Source organism: Cetorhinus maximus, chromosome 20, assembly GCF_964194155.1.
Source record: "Cetorhinus maximus chromosome 20, sCetMax3.hap1.1, whole genome shotgun sequence".
In the NCBI taxonomy this organism is placed as follows: Eukaryota; Metazoa; Chordata; class Chondrichthyes; order Lamniformes; family Cetorhinidae; genus Cetorhinus; species Cetorhinus maximus.
Genome location: NC_135898.1, coordinates 94,335,324 through 94,353,891, shown reverse-complemented (window position 1 = coordinate 94,353,891; position 18,568 = coordinate 94,335,324). Strand labels below are relative to the sequence as shown.

The 18,568-nt window shown below is 39.5% G+C and overlaps 1 protein-coding gene across 1 annotated transcript in view; it reads right to left on the bottom strand.

The window, feature by feature from the left end:
• The window catches only part of smc3 (structural maintenance of chromosomes 3), an 85,822-nt gene that overhangs the window by 18,604 nt on the left and 48,650 nt on the right, over positions 1-18,568 (bottom strand). The window contains exons 14-22 of the mRNA XM_078565172.1: positions 17,106-17,209; positions 16,619-16,718; positions 15,638-15,798; positions 14,986-15,127; positions 14,373-14,523; positions 5,208-5,360; positions 2,774-2,925; positions 1,055-1,213; positions 270-377 (exon numbers count right to left, since the gene is read on the bottom strand). Coding sequence (XP_078421298.1) covers positions 270-377; positions 1,055-1,213; positions 2,774-2,925; positions 5,208-5,360; positions 14,373-14,523; positions 14,986-15,127; positions 15,638-15,798; positions 16,619-16,718; positions 17,106-17,209 — 1,230 coding nt within the window. The remainder of the gene's footprint in view (positions 1-269; positions 378-1,054; positions 1,214-2,773; positions 2,926-5,207; positions 5,361-14,372; positions 14,524-14,985; positions 15,128-15,637; positions 15,799-16,618; positions 16,719-17,105; positions 17,210-18,568) is intronic.

Here is an 18,568-nt window from a genome sequence, read left to right as displayed (position 1 = left end):
AAAGAATCATTATTTTAGATCCAAATGTCAAATGGATTTAAATTGAAACACTGGCATTTGACATGCTGAAGTTAAGAGATCAGATCAACTAATTGGTGCACGGTACTTAGATTTGTCAAACTGATTAAAACTTACAAGAACCTTATTAGGTCCCTGGTCTAATCCTTTTCCAAACAATGTAAATTAACTGCATTATGTCATTTCAGAATTTGTTACTGTACAAATGTCTAGCATACATTGTAACCAATTAACCAAAACAGTTGTTTTACCTGCTCAACCTGGTCCAAGCGCTTTCTTAAATTTTCACTGAGATAAGTCTCCAGTCTGGTCATTATACCTTCCAACTTAATTCGTTCATTTAATAGCTGCCGGTTATCCTAAAGGAAAAAACAAATTTAAGAGGCATCATTCTGGCCTAGAGCAGTTGTATGAATAATGTTGACTCCAAATCCTTTATTTTCAGCATCCATTAACAGAGCTCTTTCAAGCTATCATCCACAGTTATAAGATGAATAAAACCATTAAGACAGGATTTTGTTTTTTTACTTATTCTTGCATGCATTGGCTGACATTCATCCACATTAAAATCTCTTATTTCAGTCCATCTACGCAATTCATTAAGGCACAGTATAATTGGAACTTTTTTTAAACCCTCAAAGGGTTTCCAGATTTGAAAAGGATCACCTATTACTTCTAAATCAAGCTGACCATTCAAAACCATGTTGACCATCCCCTGTGATACCAGTACTGTTTGAATGCTCATTTATGGCATTTCGTAGAATGGCCTCAGGCATTTTGCCCACTATGGGTGATAGCTTCTCTGTAAACAAGCCAATTCACTTAAGTAATGATTCCTTAAAAGTTATTATGCTGACATGGATGAACTCAATGAGCAATTACCTCACTCCGATAGTACAATCGCTCACCCTTTGAAAACATCGGAACATTTCCCTCAACTTCAATTTAAAGCAAAATTAAAATTAAAGTTGAAATTTGCAGGCAGTCTGACGATATTGGGATAAAAGGTGACTTTTCACATTTCCAACCGCCATACCTGTTGGAGCTGTCGGATCTCATCATTGAGCGCATCAACTCTTTTTTGATCATCCAGGCTAAGCTGCGAGAGCAGGTCTGTACCAAGCTCAGCTTTTAGGGATTCCCGTGTTGACTCCATAGCGTGCAAACTGGCCTCCAAACTTTGCAAACTCCGTTGCTTTATAAATAAAACAAAAAATTGACATTACACAGATCATTACTTGTCATACCTATATCCCTTTTTGGTGCTGAATAACAGTTACAATTTTCAACAGAAGAAACATGCGTATTACGTTCAGGAGCAAAAGCAGTTACTGAAAATGATGGCCAATACTGCCAAGAATTATTTTATTTAAATTAAATGTGCATTTTGCCTCATTCAAACCCACTATTTTGCCCACCACAAACTGAATTAAACACTTCCTGTTTCACCATGTTCTTACAAGCTAAAAAATTGAAAACACTAGACTGGAATGCTTTTGCAGAAATCCTATTTAATATCTCACAATTTGGAAGTTCTCCACAATAGTTTCACTAAATTGACGCATTCTCTACTGAAAAAAATCATATTACTACCACTGAGCCACAACCATCTACCAGATGCATTGCAACCATTCAACAAGGCCCCTCACAGTACCTTCCAAATCTGAAACATTCATCACCTAGGACAAGGCTGCAAGTTCATGGAAACACCACTGCCTGCAAGCTCCCCTCCAAGTCAGGCACCATGCTGACTTGCAAATATATCACGGTGCCTTCATTGTAGCTGGAACAAAATCCTGGAATTCCCCCTGCTAACAGCACTATAGGTGTACCTACACTACATGGACTGATGCAGTTCAAGGGGCTGGATCACCATCACTTTCTCAAGGGCAATTAGGGATGGGCAATAAATGATAGCTTTACCAGCGGCACCCGCATTCCATGAATGAAGTAAAAAAAAATGTTTAAACTTATAAAACTGAACACAAATCTCTTAGTAACTATTTTTTCCTCTTATAGTTTGCTTTCAGATGCCTGGAAGATAAATGAAAAGCTGTTCTAATTTTAACGTTTGTATAAAGTTTTAATTAAAGTGTTAATCAAGCTGGTGTTCATGTAGGAAGAATAGGTTTGCTCTGTTTTGAGGATTATTCAGCATAATTATGCATTAGAACTAATTTTAAAATTCGTTGATAAGTGAAAATCTTCTAATCACATCAGTAATATCACTGTTTTAGCTAGTTGGCTTTTCCTTGAAGGGTTTTGACCTCCATTCAATCTCTGTCAGTTGGAAAAAGAACCACAAGCAACTCTCAAACTTCAAATCCAATGCAGCATGGCCTTGAGCAGATAGCACATTATGGGACAAAACAAACTTACATTTGAATAAATGTAGTTCAGCTATCAATAAGTTTAACGTAAATTACACTTTTAACATGAAATAATGTTATTTGTAACTAGTAATTAAAATGTTATGATTCCTAAAACTTTTCGTGCAGAACTTATGCTAGCCGCATCAGCTCCCAACGCATGTAATCAACCATAAGCTGAGAGTAAACTTACTGGAATTTTCTCAGGCTAATAGCCGAGACCCGATAAACACGGGGCTTACCAGCTGACAGCATTACTGAATCCCAGTAAATTTAGTTTCTGGCTACAGCCAGCCGCAAGACATCGTGAGGAGATCTTAGCCCAATTTAAAAGCAATGTTGACCCAGATCTTATCAGTATTTCAAAGTATTCACTGAACTGTTACCTTAGGCATGAAGGTTTTCTCAGACTGCTGCCTCTTCTCTTTCAACATCTTCATCTCCGACAGAATGCTATCTCGTGATGCCTTAAACTTCCTCTGTTGTGTTTCAATCTGCTGCATTTGGTTCATCAATTGGTCAATCTCATTATTAATCTGTATACTGTGCTAAGGAACAGAACCTTTACAAGCATCAAAAGAATAGACAAATAAAATGACTTTTATTATAAAAATAATGTAAACATATTTTGATCTATGAAATAAATTTCTTGGTCTTAGATAAGATTCTTAATACATATGAACCAGAAAGAATTGGTCACTTTTTACTAATTTAGCTGGCACTATTTCCATAGTGACAACACACAGCCATTTAAAAACATTCCTGAAGACTTAGTATTAAAAGTTATGAAGGAACAATTGAACTTTTAAAATATTATGTGCAAAGTATAAGAAAATAGTTAACTTAATTGTCTCGGTCATATTTTTTGGTCTTTTTCCCCTTTCATGTCCTTAGACTTTTACCTCCTGTGTTATCTCAGCATTTGTCAGTGCAGAGGGGAGGCCAAAGCATCACATTTTCTGTTGATCAGTAGTTATCAATAGCACCAAGAGCCAGGTGGGCAGAGAGAAGCAACATTGGGACTCAAATGGAAAGGTAGAAGCAGAGCATCAGATCTTTTTTGCTAAGGACAGGAGCCTGTGAAGGAACAGTTTGGTATGACAGACATCAACTTCTGCCTCAAGAGGACCTAAATCATTATCCTCCACATCAGTATCCACAGTATTTTGCTTACATCCTCCATCTTGCTTTTTGAGAAAAGCATTTAAGTCCCAAAATAACTAATTCCAATGATACATGGTTATCTGACCAAGGATGCACTAATGGATAATACTTTTTAAAAGAGTATTGGCAACCTAAACTAAGGGAACAGTTTGAAAATTAGTGGTCTCCCATTTAAGTCTGAGATGAGAATTTTTTTCTCACAGAGGGTCATTGGTCTGTGGAATTCTCTTCTCCAGACAGTAGCGGGGACAGTTGCTGAATATGTTCAAGGCCGAGTTAGACAGATTTTTGATCGACATGGGAGTGAAGGGTTATGTGGGCAGACAGGAATGCGGAGTTGAGGCCACAATCAGATCAGCCCATGATCTTGTTGAATAGCATTGCAGGCTCAAGGGGCAAAATAGCCTACTCTTGCTCCTAATTCTTGTGTTCTTGTAATGCAACTTAGAGCAACCTGCTATTATTATTTAATGCATATTATAATTCTATATAAGTAGCCTTGGTATAAATTAAAATAATCAATTATATTTACATGCTTGATTTAAAGAAACATTTTCTGTGAACCGTATATCTCATTAGCTCAAACATCCACAAAGTCAATTACTGTTATTTTCAGAAACCACATTGTGCTTTGAAGAGTATTGTGTCGTATCTGCATTCTGTTTGTCCTAAGTTGAAGACATTAATTTAGGATGAATCATGCGTATCTGAAGTCTTGTATACAGCTGTGTACTCATTATCATCAGCAGAAAAGTAAAGGCCATAATAACTTATCACACTGACTCACTGCTATTAGGTAGTCCAGTTTTGATGAACTGATTAAAAAAAAATAATTTTTTTCCACACAGCTTATTTCCAAGAACACCAGCAGTGAAATGTCACTGAAAGTCAGGGTGAATAACGTTTTCTTTTTGTTTTCCTTCCCACCCTCTCTCTGCCCAAAAGACTACCCTGTAATGAAGAATCAGTGAGGGCTTGTACAGATCATCAGTTACAGAATAATGCTGTGCTCATTTCTCAATCAACAACATTTTTTTACCCCACTTTGTACATCTAGTTACAACACAAATATTTAAAAATACAATTAAAGAAACTCTTTCAAAAATCATCCTCTATGCAAAACAAATTCATTTTACAGCATCAATTACTTGTGCCTTTTAGAATAAGCAAATCACTTAATCTGAATGTTTAGGCACCTTAGAAACATTGGGTTGCAACATATATACGTAGAGTGCAAAAACTGAAAATGAAGTTTTTCAGAACTAAATCTACATAAGCAATAACTCTACATGTATGGTCAGTTAGTAACAAAAATAGATTTGACCTTCATTTATGCATTGACATCAGAAATTTGTATACAGAGCCTCAGAATGACAGAGCACAGGAGGCGGCCATTTGGCCCGTTGGGCCTCGGCCAGCTCTTTAGTACAGCTGTCCAGCTACTTCCCTGTTCCTTCCTCGCAGTCTTGCAAATATTTTGCCTTCAATTACTTATCTAATTTCCTTTTGAAAGTTACTATTGAATCAAGTTCCACCACAATTAAAAGCAAAGCACTCTGTAAAATAGCACAGAACATGTCCAGATAAGTCTTTTCTATCGCTAGCACGTTCTTTAGACTTTAAAAAATAATCAAATATAGAATGTTTGAAGGATATTCTCAATGTTTCTGCGGAGATTTTCATTCAGCTTTGCTTCCAGTTCAGTCAACTCTTCCTCTGCTTTTCGTGCATCCTTCTGAAGCTCAAGTCTTGATTTTCGAGTGTCATAATAGCCACCAGTTAACGCACCGCGATGACTAACCTGGTCACCTACGAAGAATTGAACAACATTTGTTTCCACAGAGAAACATCAATGGTAAGCCACAATTCTTACAGAGTAATAGTATGTACTTTAGGGCAGGATCTGCAACAGTTTTTAAAAACTTTGAAAGTCTGCCAGGTCTCACTTCTCAGACTATTGGTGGAAAAGGGTATGCCGTTTATGTGTCCCCACCATCCATCCGCCCCAGGCCCACTGAAGGCTCCCCTCTGGGTTTCACCGATTCCCCGCACAACTGTCCTATGCGCTATGGTCCCAATCCCCTTGCCAGGGCCTCCCAGCCTGACTACGCTGAAACCCCCACCCCCAACAACTTACCTTCCCATCCGACTCCAGCAAAGACCGTTGGGGTCTGGATGCAGTCCCAGCAGTAGCCACCGTTCCCGATGGCAAAGAGCTGCCAGCCCTTTGATTGGCAGCTCTTGGAGACATGACTGCACCCCCCCAGATGTGGGTGGATGTCTCACCCTGAACCAACTGATGCCCTGCCAAGCGTTAAATGGATGCTGGGAAACCTACTGGAGCAACTTTGCCACCAACATTTTTGCTAGGGGTGGGAACCCCAATGGAAAAGCCTGCCCTGTGACTCAGGCCAATGAAATAAAGCAATAGGCCTCAGATAGGCAGAATACAGCTGAATCTTAATGAGAGCACTAAATCGAGCTACAAAAAAGGTGTTTTACCAAAATCTGTACAAAGGATTTATACTGAAGTGAGTTGACTTGATAATTCCGTAGGGAAGAAGTGCAATCGCCACTGTAAGCCAAATATAAATTATATTGTATGGATCTTCAAATCTACTGTAAAATACATTTCTTTAAGAGTTGGTTACTGCTGTGTTGGATGTGGTGCATGGTTCTGCAAGAGTTGGGTTTACATGATTTATGATTGACCCTCAATGCCAGCCAATATAACGGGAAATAAATGAGCAGGAAAATAAAGAAGCGGTTGGACCTGAAAACATCATGATTCTGAAATAACAACCTTTGGTTGGCTGGCTTATAAGGAATTATTTTTTGAATACATGCTCCCTGCACACAGCCGCCTTGCTGGGAGCACAGGTCAGAAAATTGCAGAAGCACACCTCAATTTTTAACCCTGTAGTATCAAGTAAGGCATCATTAGCTTAAAGTGTGCAGTTATTTGCAAGATAATATTTGTACAGTGCTCAAAAGAACAAAATATAGTGTAAGAAATAGGACTGGAGGTGTGAAAAAAAGGCTAATAAATTAGCTGAACTGCCAAGCTAACAGGATACAAGTGATTGTTCAGGATAACTCAGGGCTTCACTTTACTGCCAGCCTGTTTGGTAGAAAAGGAGCAGCATAGTCAATGTTGATACAGAAAAGATTGAAGTCAACAAGGATTCCAATTTCACAAGAGAAGAAGCAATCAATTTTACTAACTTGACAAAGTATTCAAAAGTAATAGTGACAGATCAATTTAGAAAGAAGAGGTATTTTCAACCAAAGATGATCAGTCAAAAGATGTGAAGGAGCCAAGGTGAGCAACAGCATAAACCAACACATATATCATCTTTGGGTCAGAAACAGCAGTAGAAATTACAAGATGAAAAATACAAAGAGGCAGAGTCAACTAAAATTTGGATTTCAATACAAAAAATTTGAGAGCAGGATTACTAGAATATGAGAGAACTGAGATTTGAGGTGCCACCATGAATGTTGCCATACGCTATAGTTTCAGATGTTGCTACTGCCGTTGTCAACTCATCAGCAAATTGTATATATCAACGCTTTCACATTATATATGATGTTGATGGAGATAAGAAAAAGACTAGGAGGCCACCACTGTTGAAACATCAAATGGGGTACCTCAGACTACACAATATGGCAGCAAGTATAGCAAGCAATGGTATCCAAGCTATATCCCCACTCCACAGATACCCATCCAGTCACAAAGTCTACAACACAGCTATGCCAGGATTTTTATTTGCTGAAAAGGCAACTTTCCAAAATGCTACAAATGAACTCAGACACATTAATCTTTTAGGTGGTCATGCTGTCTATGAGGAGGTAGCATTAATTCAAAACTGGATGATTCAAGAATATCTACAGTCAATTTGCACAAAACATTTTCTCTTTCTCTCTCGTAGGCAAGAGATGCAATGTCATATGCACAATTCACAGAACCAAGTCATTTGGCAGACATTGCCATTAGAATGCTTACCATAAATAAAATTGCAATGTGAACTGTAATGACAGGATACACAACTACTACATCAAGAAAGGATTCAAAGCCTCTGGCTCTTTTAACTATTACAAGACGGTCCATTTTACCAGCTGTTAGTGTCAACAACAATTAGTGGGGTTTCTGCTGTTAAATTAATGAGTTAACAAAGTTACTTTAAATCACAGAAAGTCAATTATAGTTGAAAAATAAAAGAGGAAACCAAAAAAAAACATTTAAAATAAAACTTAAACTGCATCAGGAGTGCAAGCTCAAAATTCTGAGTCGGGACACAGGATCATCCTGTAATTTCAGTTGAACACGTTCGATAAATGGCAAGTGAATTTGGGGGAGGATGACAACTTTACACCATTTTATTCTTTTAATTATGTCAAGATAAAAAAAAAGACTATTGCACTTTAAAAATGATAAACAGATCATCTGAAAACATCAATTTGATGTGGAAGAAAATTATGTTATCAGAGCCAAGGAGAAAATACATATAAAAGCCCATCATCTCAGCTGTGGGATGAGTCAGCCTGCTTCTTCCTCCCACTGATCAGCTAAGCTCTTACTTCAGGAACAGGAGCAAGCAAAACTCTACATTTATAACTATGGCCAAGGGAATTGCACACCCAGGTATTCCCATAAGAATGGTGTCATCATACTTTATTTTGTACAATAATTGAAACTGCAAAAATCCAGTGTGTATACGCCACGCACAAAAGAATATTGATCTCACTCCAGCTTTCCAAGCCTACGCTTTTACACACCACTGAGTCAGAACTGACCCATGCACCACCAGAGCTGTCAATGCATGTAATCATCTAATAGAAACAGCACTATTCGTTTCAAAGCTGACTAACCTCACCAGAGAATGCAAAAGCATTCTCAAAGAATTATTTCAGTATTTACATCCAAAACCAAGTGAAATAAGTATTAAAATCACTAAAATATCATGAACCAACGTTTACAGAATTCATGCCTTTAACTCAACATTGTCATTTTTAAAGTGGATTCTTGAGCTTAAATCCTAGCACTGAATTAGCTGAATAAATTAATTTGAAAAATAAATGTGTCATACCTTACAAGTATAAAGTTTGTGATTATTTCAATTAATAGACATCATTCCTATTAATATTCTGTACTTTGCATTGCTCAATCCAATGCAAAATTACATTTAAACCTTGAAAGGTCAAAATGGCAAGGCATGAAACAAACATGTACAAGAGTGAGAGATGCTGATTCTGTTAAAAGAAAGTTTTAAAAGACGAAACATCGAAATATCACAAGGAGGCCAGTTAGTCTTGTGCACAGATTATTCCATTGTACAGGTTAAATAAACTACTCTCCTATAGTGCCGCTCAGTGAGCCAGAGGAGTCTGTCTCTCTCTCAACTGTCCAATGTCTTTGTGCAGTTGATTCTCCTTCACATTACCTAGGCTGACAATCCAGCACAATTCTGAGTAAATGTTACATTGTCAGAGGTCCTGCCTTTCTAATGAGATTTTAAAACCAAGGCTATGGCTGCCTTTTCAAGTGCACAATTCAAAGGGACCCCACAACTGGTCATTCACAGATTCACAGAATTATAACAGCAAAGGAGGTGGCCATTCGACTCGTGTCTGCATCAGCTCTCCGAATGGTTCATCTCTAGTTTTTGGGACATTGCATACAAATTGACTTCAGCATTTCCCACTTAACAGTATTGGCACTTCAAAAAGCATTCTGGAACATCTCAAGAGTGTGAGCTCTTTATCACCTGCACCACTCCTCTCCCACCTCTGTTTCATCTTCTGGTTTTCTTTCTCTCTTTCTCTGATCGTGTGTTTCTACTGCACTTCATTTGCTTTGTCTGTTTCTCTTTTTCTATCTTTGTTATCATACTTCCTAATTATTTTCCCATTTGGGTCATGGATGGAAGTTGTTGGTGGATGGAGGATTCTGCCAGCACTCGAGTTTGATGAAATGTGGCAGATTATTCTAAAGGAGAAATCCAGGTGTGGATGTGGTGGTGCACTCAGCCAAGCCTTTGGCAGTGCTGTGGAGCATTGTGGCAGCCACTTCTTGATAATTGGATTTTAATAGTAAGTATGCTTTCACACCTTAAATACCAGCACCCAAGCACAGCGCAAATCGTTGACAGACAAATCATGACATTTGAAGTAACAATGACACAAACAGGAAGCCTACAAACTGTCCTTTTAAGGTTAAAAAGTGAACAATGCATGAAATCATATAGGGGTCAATTAAGATGCTATGGACATTGTTGTTCCAAATTTTGTGAAGTTGAAGAACTGCTTTATAATTTTACTTGAAGTGTTCAAATCAGGCAGATAAGGAACCTGCACTAGGGGTATCATGTATTCTAATATTATTGGGCGATCTAATGTGGCGTTGCACACAAACTGAGGAAATATGGTCTCTCATGCCAGTGTGTTGCTGTTTCTCTCATTGACCTTCCGCTTATACTTGCCAGCTCTTTTTCCTTCTTTGTCTTGGTCTCTTATTTAATGTGGGAGGTATTGGGTAATGTGACTGCAAACTGCATTTGTGATCTCAGGGAAAATCTACTGCCACTTCTTGTAAGTCCTAACCTAACCACCTCAACCACAAGTTAAATGGAATAGGAAGTGAACTACAAGCAAATTTAAGATAGAATTTCAATAATAAAGAAGGTTTTCAGTTTACTAACTCTTCTGCAAATCAATGTAGTAGTCGGAAACAAAAACAGTTTCTATTTTTCATTTTTTCAATTGTCATAAACAAAATACTGACAAAGGAGTAGTCGAGAGATCACTGCAGTTATGAAGATCCTGAACTTGGAATCCAGCATAGATAACTTTCCCTTTGCCTTGGAAAATATTGCCAAAATTTTTATTTATGAACCAAGCTAAAGCAACTGTCAGTCTAGGAAATAAGACTCCAAAGAGTCTGACCAACGCTCTGTGTACTTCAGGTGGAAAGGAGATTGGATGCGGTGAAAATACGGCTACTGATTTTCTACAAGCCCATTTCATGCTACTGGCATAGAACAATTTCACCTAGTGTCTTTTCAAATGAATCACTACAACATGACAATTATACATCATATGCTATGGAGCATCACTTTCATTAAAATTGAAAAGACTATTACACCTGATTTTTTACCTAATTTTCACCCTGTCCGAGAAAATCATCAAGAACCTGCCAACAGTTCTAAAATTCAAACTCATAAGTACTATTGTGGCATGGGCTGTTTAAAACGGTTTCTTTCTCAAAAGCTGTACTGGATTCCTGACATAATCGGTAATTGCGCATTCTAGGTTATTAGTTCATCATGAACAGTTAACGTAGCTGGCAGTTAAGTGGAAACAATTGAAACGTTAACTTCATTTTGTACAAACTTTACACATCCATGGCGGCCTCAGTTACTGGGAGTTCTATTAATCTGAATAGTATTCAACTCTTATGTGACAATTGGGGGAGCTGTTCCACAGACAAGTTACCACTACCACTACCACCTCCACCCCCCCCCACCCCCCACCCCCCCCCACCGCCGATGATTCAGTACTTTTCCATGTTGAATACCCTTGGAGGAAGCACTGAGGGTGACAAGGGTGCAAAATGTATTCTGGGTGGAAGGCTTCAATGTCCATCACCAAAAGTAGCTAAGTAACGCCACTACTGACCAAACTGGCCGAGTCCTAAAGAACGCAGCTGCTAGACTGGGTCTGCAGCAGACGATGAGGGAACCAACAAGAGGGGAACAACATACTTGACCTCATCCTCACCAACCTGCCTGTCACAGATGCATCTGCCCAAGACAGTATAGGTAGGAGTGACCACCGCACAGTCCTTACGGAAACCAAGTCCCGTCTTCACATTAAGGATTCCTTCCATCATGTTGTGTGGCACTATCACCGCGTTAAATGGGATAGATTTCCAACAGATTTAGCAAATCAAGACTGGGCATCCATGAGGGACTGTGGGCCATCAGCAGCAGCATTGTTCTCGACCGTAATCTGTAACCTCACGGCCTGGCATATCCCCCACTCTATCACTGCCACCAAGCCAGGGGAATCAACCCTGGTTCAATGAAGAATGCAGGAGGGCATGCCAGGAGCATCACCAGGCATACCTATAAATGAGGTGTCAAGCTGGTGAAGCTACAACTCAAGATTATTTGTATACCAAACAGTGCAAGCAGCATGCGATAGACAGAGCTAAGTGATCCCACAACCAACGAGTCAGAACCAGGCTCTGCAGTTCTGCCACATCCAGTCATGAATGGTGGTGGACAATTGAACAACTCAATGAGGAGGAGGCTCCACAAATATCCCCATCCTCAATAATGGGGTAGCCCAGCACATCATTGCAAAAGATAAGGCATTTGCTTCAATCTTCAGCCAGAAGTGCTGAGTGGATAATCTATCTCAGCCTCCTCCGGAGGTCCCCAGCATCACAGATGCCAGTCTTCAGTCAATTCGATTCACTCCTCATGACATCAAGAAATGGCCGAAGGCACTGGATACTGCAAAGGCTATGGGCCCTGACAGTATTCCGGCAATAGTGCTGAAGACCTGTGTCCAGAACTTGCCACACCCCTAGCCAAGCTGTTCCAGTACAGCTACAATACTGGCATCTAGCCAGCCATGTGGAAAATTGCTCAGGTACATCCTGGACACAAAAAGCAGGACAAATCCAACCTGGCCAATTACCGCCCCATCAGTCTACTCTCGATCATCAGTGAAGTGGTGGAAGGATTCATCAACAGTGGTATCAAGCAGTACTTTCTTAGTAATAACCTGCTCACTAACGCTCAGTTTGGATTCCGCCAGGGCCACTCAGCTCCTGATCTCATTGCAACCTTGGTTCAAACATGGACAAAAAGGCCGAACTCCAGAGTGAGGTGAGAGTGACTGCCCTTGACATCAAGGCTGCATTTGTCTGAATATGGCATCAAGGAGCCCTAGCAAAACTGGAGTCAATGGGAATCAGGGGAAAAAGCCTCTGCTGGTTGGAGGCATACCTAGCACAGAGGAAGATGGTTGCGGTTTTCGACGGTCAGTCATCTCAGTTCCAGGACATCACTGCAAGAGTTCCTCAGGGTAGTGTCCTAGGCCCAAACATCTTTAGCTGCTTCATCAATGACCTTCCTACCATCTTAAGGTTAGAAGTGGGGATGTTTGGTGACGATTGCAATGTTCAGCACCATTCGTGACTCCTCAGATACAGCAAGACCTGGACAATATCCAGGCTTGGGCTGACAAGGAGCAAGTAACATTCATGCCACACAAGTGCTAGGCAATGACCATCCCCAACAACAGAGAATCTATCCATCGCCCCTTAATGTTAAATGGCATTACCATCACCAAATCGCCCATTATCAATATCCTGTGGGGGGGGTTACCATTCACCAAAAACTGAACTGCACTAGCCATATAAATACTGTGGCTACAACAGCAGGTCAGAAGCTAGGAATCCTGAGGTGAGTAACTCACTTCCTGACTCCCCAAAGCCTGTCCACCATCTACAAGACACAAGTCAGCACTGTGATGGAATACTCTCCACTTGCCTGATGAGTGCAGCTCCAACAACTCTCAAGAAGCTTGACACCATCCAGGACAAAGCAGTCCGCATGATTGGCACCTCCTCCACAAACATTCACTGCATCCACCACCAATGCACAGTGGCAGCAGCGTGTACATCTACAAGATGCACTGCAGCAACTCACCAAGGATTCTTAGACAGTACCTCCAAATCCACAACCATTACCATCTAGTAGGACAAGGACAGTTGCATGGGAGCACCACCACCTGGGAGTTCCCTTCCAAGCCACACACTATCCTGACTTTGAAATATATCGCTGCTGCCTCATTGTTGCTGGGTCAAAATCCTGGAATTCCTTCCCTAACAGCACTGTGGGTGTACCTACACCACATGAACTGCAGCAGTTCAAGAAGGCAGCACACCACCACCTTCTCAAAAGCAATTAGGGAAGGGCAATAAATGCTGGTCTAGCCAGCGACACCCACATCTCATGAATTGACTTTTAAAAATCACTGAACAGTGCGTCAGATTCTTGTTTTATATTCTTAATTTGTTAGAAGGCATGGCTGTCAAATGATGATCATATAATTAATAACACAGATTCTAATATTTAAATCATAATATCGTAAAGATCTTCTGCAGTGCTGGTATGGTAAACTACTTGTAGTCTTGTTGTTTCCACATTTTATTGCCTAATCACTTTCACAAATACAGCCAGTCTTTTTTGACCTGAAGTTACATCAAAGACATGTTCAGTTTAACATCAATCTATTAACAAACATCATAGTAACAATACCCCAGTTACACAAAGTTGTTAGCAATGACAAAACATCACACAGCTGAAGGCAACTTATTCCCTTCAAGAAGGGTTGTATCAATTCTGGTTAGATGGGCCACTTAGACGTATAACTCATAACCTGAAAATGCAGAATTTAGTACTTCAACCAATTAAGCCTCAGGTGTCTACAGTCAATTGTATTTTCCCCTTAGACATCATGATTATTCATTTCACCCTATACTACAGGAAGCTGTTTCAATCTCATGACGGTACAATTTTAAGAATTCTGGTTCGAAGTTGGATTCTTCTGTGCAATAACCACTAGAAGTTGCACAAATTAAGTTACAAATAAGAATAGGTGAGGTGAAAATCATTAAAAACCACATTTACCATTTCTTTACATAGCAAACATTTGAGAGCACTATGTGAACATACAGAAATAAGCATTGAAAAATATCCTGCACAAAAAAAACAGATCCCATATTTGGAGTTAATTTTCACTTACCTTCCAAAGTTATGCAATCCATATTAAATGCTCTGGCTAGCTGAGTGGATACCTCCATACTACGACATATTAGTGTTTTTCCAAACACATGTTTATAAGCTTTATCAAATCTCTGTATGTATCTGAGTTTACTTATCATGGGAATAGCATCCTGCAAAATGAAAATTAAAGTTTAGAAATGCTGTTAAAGAAAATACATGATGAAATATAGAAAAAAAATACTCAAAGCTGCTTTACCAAATATAAAGGTCACATTAATCAAATAAATATTTTGGAACACAACTCATAATAAATGGATGGTCCAAGAGAAAATTTTGGATGACTTAGTAATTAAATGTGTGCAGTTCCTGCTCAACATTAGATGTAGTTAAATATGTATTTTGGGAATATTTCAAACAGGTCAACCACGATCTTATTGAATTGTGGAGCAGTATCAAGGCCAAATGGTCTATTCCTTCTCCTATTTCTTTTGTTCATAGTAGAGATTTAAGTTCAAAATTGAATACTGCAACAACAGCTAGATTTTAAAATATTTGCTTACAGGTACTTCTTTGTTGGGAACAGAGGGTTAGAAAAGCAAAGAGAGTAGAGCAGAAAAAAAAAGTTTACGAACATTGGTTTCAGGATAAGCTGTGTCTCGCACATCCAGTTTGTTGAGTGGAAGGAAAGTGACCTCGCCAGGAAAGTTTTGTTTATTAAATTCCATCAAAATCTTTGTACTAACTTCATCAGATTCCACAATGTGATAAAACAGTCTAAAAACATAAAACAAATTATGAGTCATCTCCCTCAACAATGTAGTGTTGCAAGCCATTTTCTAGAAGTACTCTAGCAAAGTTAAAGCAAGATGCAGAAACGCTTGATGGAAGCAATACTTAAGAGTACACATAGGAATATAGTACAGTACTTTCAGAGTTTTAGCACCCGCCAGGTAAGGGTCTTTTCTTCCAGTGCTATATATTCCTACCTTCCTAAAATTGTTACACCGCAGGATCCATCAAGCGCTTTTACTTGGTGTCGTTGACCATCACGAGGGATATAACAGCATTGCAACTGTTTATACTAAAACAGCGCTCGTATCATTGTAAATACGAGTCAACTCAGGAGTGGATGATGAAGTTACAATACCATTTCAAAGCCAAAGAATCATTAAACTATTACATGCTTCTATGCATCGGCTCATACTGCTTTACATCTTTCTAAAAGTTCCAATTCTCCAATAAAAACAAAAACAATTTAATCCTTATTGCACAAAAGCTGCTCACCGGTTTCCAGCAGTGACTTCCACACAGGTGTAAAAAGCTGGATCACATTCAAAGTTATTCATTACAATTCCATGATATCCATTTATGACATGTGTGTTGATGCCCTTACGACCAAAATGCTCCAAGACTTTGTTAATACTATCGATACCATTCAAAATGGCCTGCAGACGGAAAAAACAGACCGCTTTTTGTGAATCAAATAGCAGAGCAGACATTAGGAAATATAATAGTGCAGCCCTAGTTTAATACTTAAACGACTTAACTGAACTTTTGAAAATTATCCTGGAGGAAATGCTACAAGAAAGTAGGGCTTTCACCTACATGCTGTGTTCTCCCACTCAGCCATGCAATCAAAGGCAGGCACCAAGGGGAGACATTGCTCTTAGTGAGGTACAAAAGGAGGAAAAAAAAAATCAGGAGAGAGTAATGCTAAGATGTTGTTGCATTCCTTTCAAAAGAAGTAACAACCTGGGAACAGGTTGCCTGACTAACCTACCAAATGGGCAAACAATGTGTAACCTCGGGTGAGTGGAAGACAAGAGGGGCTTGGAAATGTAATGCAGAATTTCTTCCAATTTTCACATATCCATTCTTGAAACTTATGCAAAATTAAGCAGACAACTACACCTTTGAATAATCTGAGCCACAAAATAAGTAAAAGGGTGCACACTCATAACTGCAAAAACCAGTGAATGCTCTATAGTGCACTGCTCACATGTCATGAAGTCTGTGGCTCAGGCACTGTTGTCTTAAGTTACCACTCGTACCTCGTGAGGCAAATGGACATAATAAAAAATAATTTGCAGGACTGTGCAAATGCAATTCACCACAGGCTTTCCATAAGCTAAAAAAAAAGAGACACTATCCAAAATAAGATTATAAGTTACAAATTACGATCCTACATTCTGCTCCTCTGGCAACATGCTGCCTTTTTTCATCCCTGCATAATTTGTTTCACTTCAGAGGAGTAACGAGACTTGCCTTTCCTGTCGCACCTCGAAGAAGCTGTTGTTTCTTTTCCAACTCTTCTCGTTTTGCTGCCAACGCTTGCTGCTCAGCATTTTCTTCCCGCCACAGGTAACTAAGGAATAAAAAGTATAGGTTTAAAAAAAAGATTGCTTAGTTACAGCACTATTTCATCTGATATGAAACAAATCTTGCATAGAAGTTCATCCTCATTCTGTGCTTGGCAGTAGGATCATAGTATGCTATGTTCCATTGTCAATATGTTTTAAGTTTTGCCAAATACTGAAATCACAATTTGTTTGTTAAGTTGTATTTACAGTCAGGACACACTGAAGAAGATCGTTCAGTATTAATTGGTCTATGATAACATACAATGTTAAATTATGAACATTAAAAATAAACTTTATTTTGGGGATCACAAATAATATGACATTTTCATAGTTCAAATAACATTCAGGTTTATGAACATTACAATTCATTATAATTGTCTTTTTGAACCTACTTCCTTTCACTTTGCAGCTCATCCTTCCTGTTTTTCACTTCATAGTATTTCTTGTCAAGATCCTCCACTCGTGCTTTTACTTCAGCCAGATCCTGATCAAGTTTCTAATGAAAATGAAGAAATAAGTTCAGTGTAATCATGGGAATTTACAAAACAATGTTTTTGACTCCATTATTTCCCAACTACAATAATGATGTGCACAAGGCTGCTTAACATTACACGTCCAAGCTGTGGTGGAACTTTCCTGCAATGTGAATTATATTTATACTCACTGAGGGAGAAACTGGACCCAGTAGTGCCCAATGTTTGAGCGCGATAAGTGCCTGTTGAGCTCCAAAATGCCACCCATGAGGCACTAATGGGCAAATCATGCTGGAACAGTATATTGGTGATGGCGTTAGCATTCGCATAGTAAATGTCCATTGGAAGTGTGCAGATCAGGCAGATCATGATGTCAATCAGCGCATAATGCTGATTTAATGCCAATGCTGCTAATTTGGAGCTCAATGCTCCAGCTAATATTCTCTCTACCTCGTACAGGTGAATACCTTTTCAGGAGCAGGGAGGACACACTATTTAAAGGGATCATCAACTATTTACAGGTAAGTTGCTGCCTGATTTCTTCTGGCTGTTGCTACTATTTTACAAATGTTTGGTGCTTTCTATTGTTGCTTCAAATTGAAAAAGTTGGCAGGGAATGGTGCGGAAGGTTCTGAAGGTTTATTTGCTGACTTCAAGGCTTCTGCATAAACAAGTAACTCCAAGACTTTGGTGCAGCAGTAGGCATTCCCCTTGAAGCACAGCATGACTGAGAGAATGAACAGAAGGCATGCAGAGCAAAACAAGCTGCTGGAAGAGAGTATAAAGGGAAGGGCCATCAGCAGGAAGCCAAATCCACGCAAGGGGTGCGAGGAGCAATTCTCCTACCTGAACCCCAACCACCATCTTCAACATTGACTATCTCCACCACCGACACACAGTGGGGAGAGTACAATCATGTGTACAATCTACAAGATGCACTGCAGCAACTCACCAAGGCTCCTTCAACAGCATTTTCCAAACCTGTGACCTTTACCAGCTAGAGGGACAAGGACAGCAGATGCATGGGGAACACCACCACCTGCAAGTTCCCCAAGCTACACACTATCCTGATTTGGAACTATATTGCTGTACCTTCAAAATCCTGGAACTCCTTCCTAACAGCACTGTGGGTGTACATACACCACATGGACTGCAGCAGTTCAACAAGGCAGCTCACCACCACCTTCTCAAGGGCAATTAGGCCAAACCAATGATGCCCACATCCCATGAAAGAATTTTTTTAAAAACCCAGCGAGGAAGAATGTGTAAGACATCTGTGCTTCCTGACATGGCAAAGTCCATATCAGGATTCATGGTGGTCTGCTGCATCCACACAACCTTATCCCGATCAGGGGCCACGCCTTCTACCATCTATATGGCGT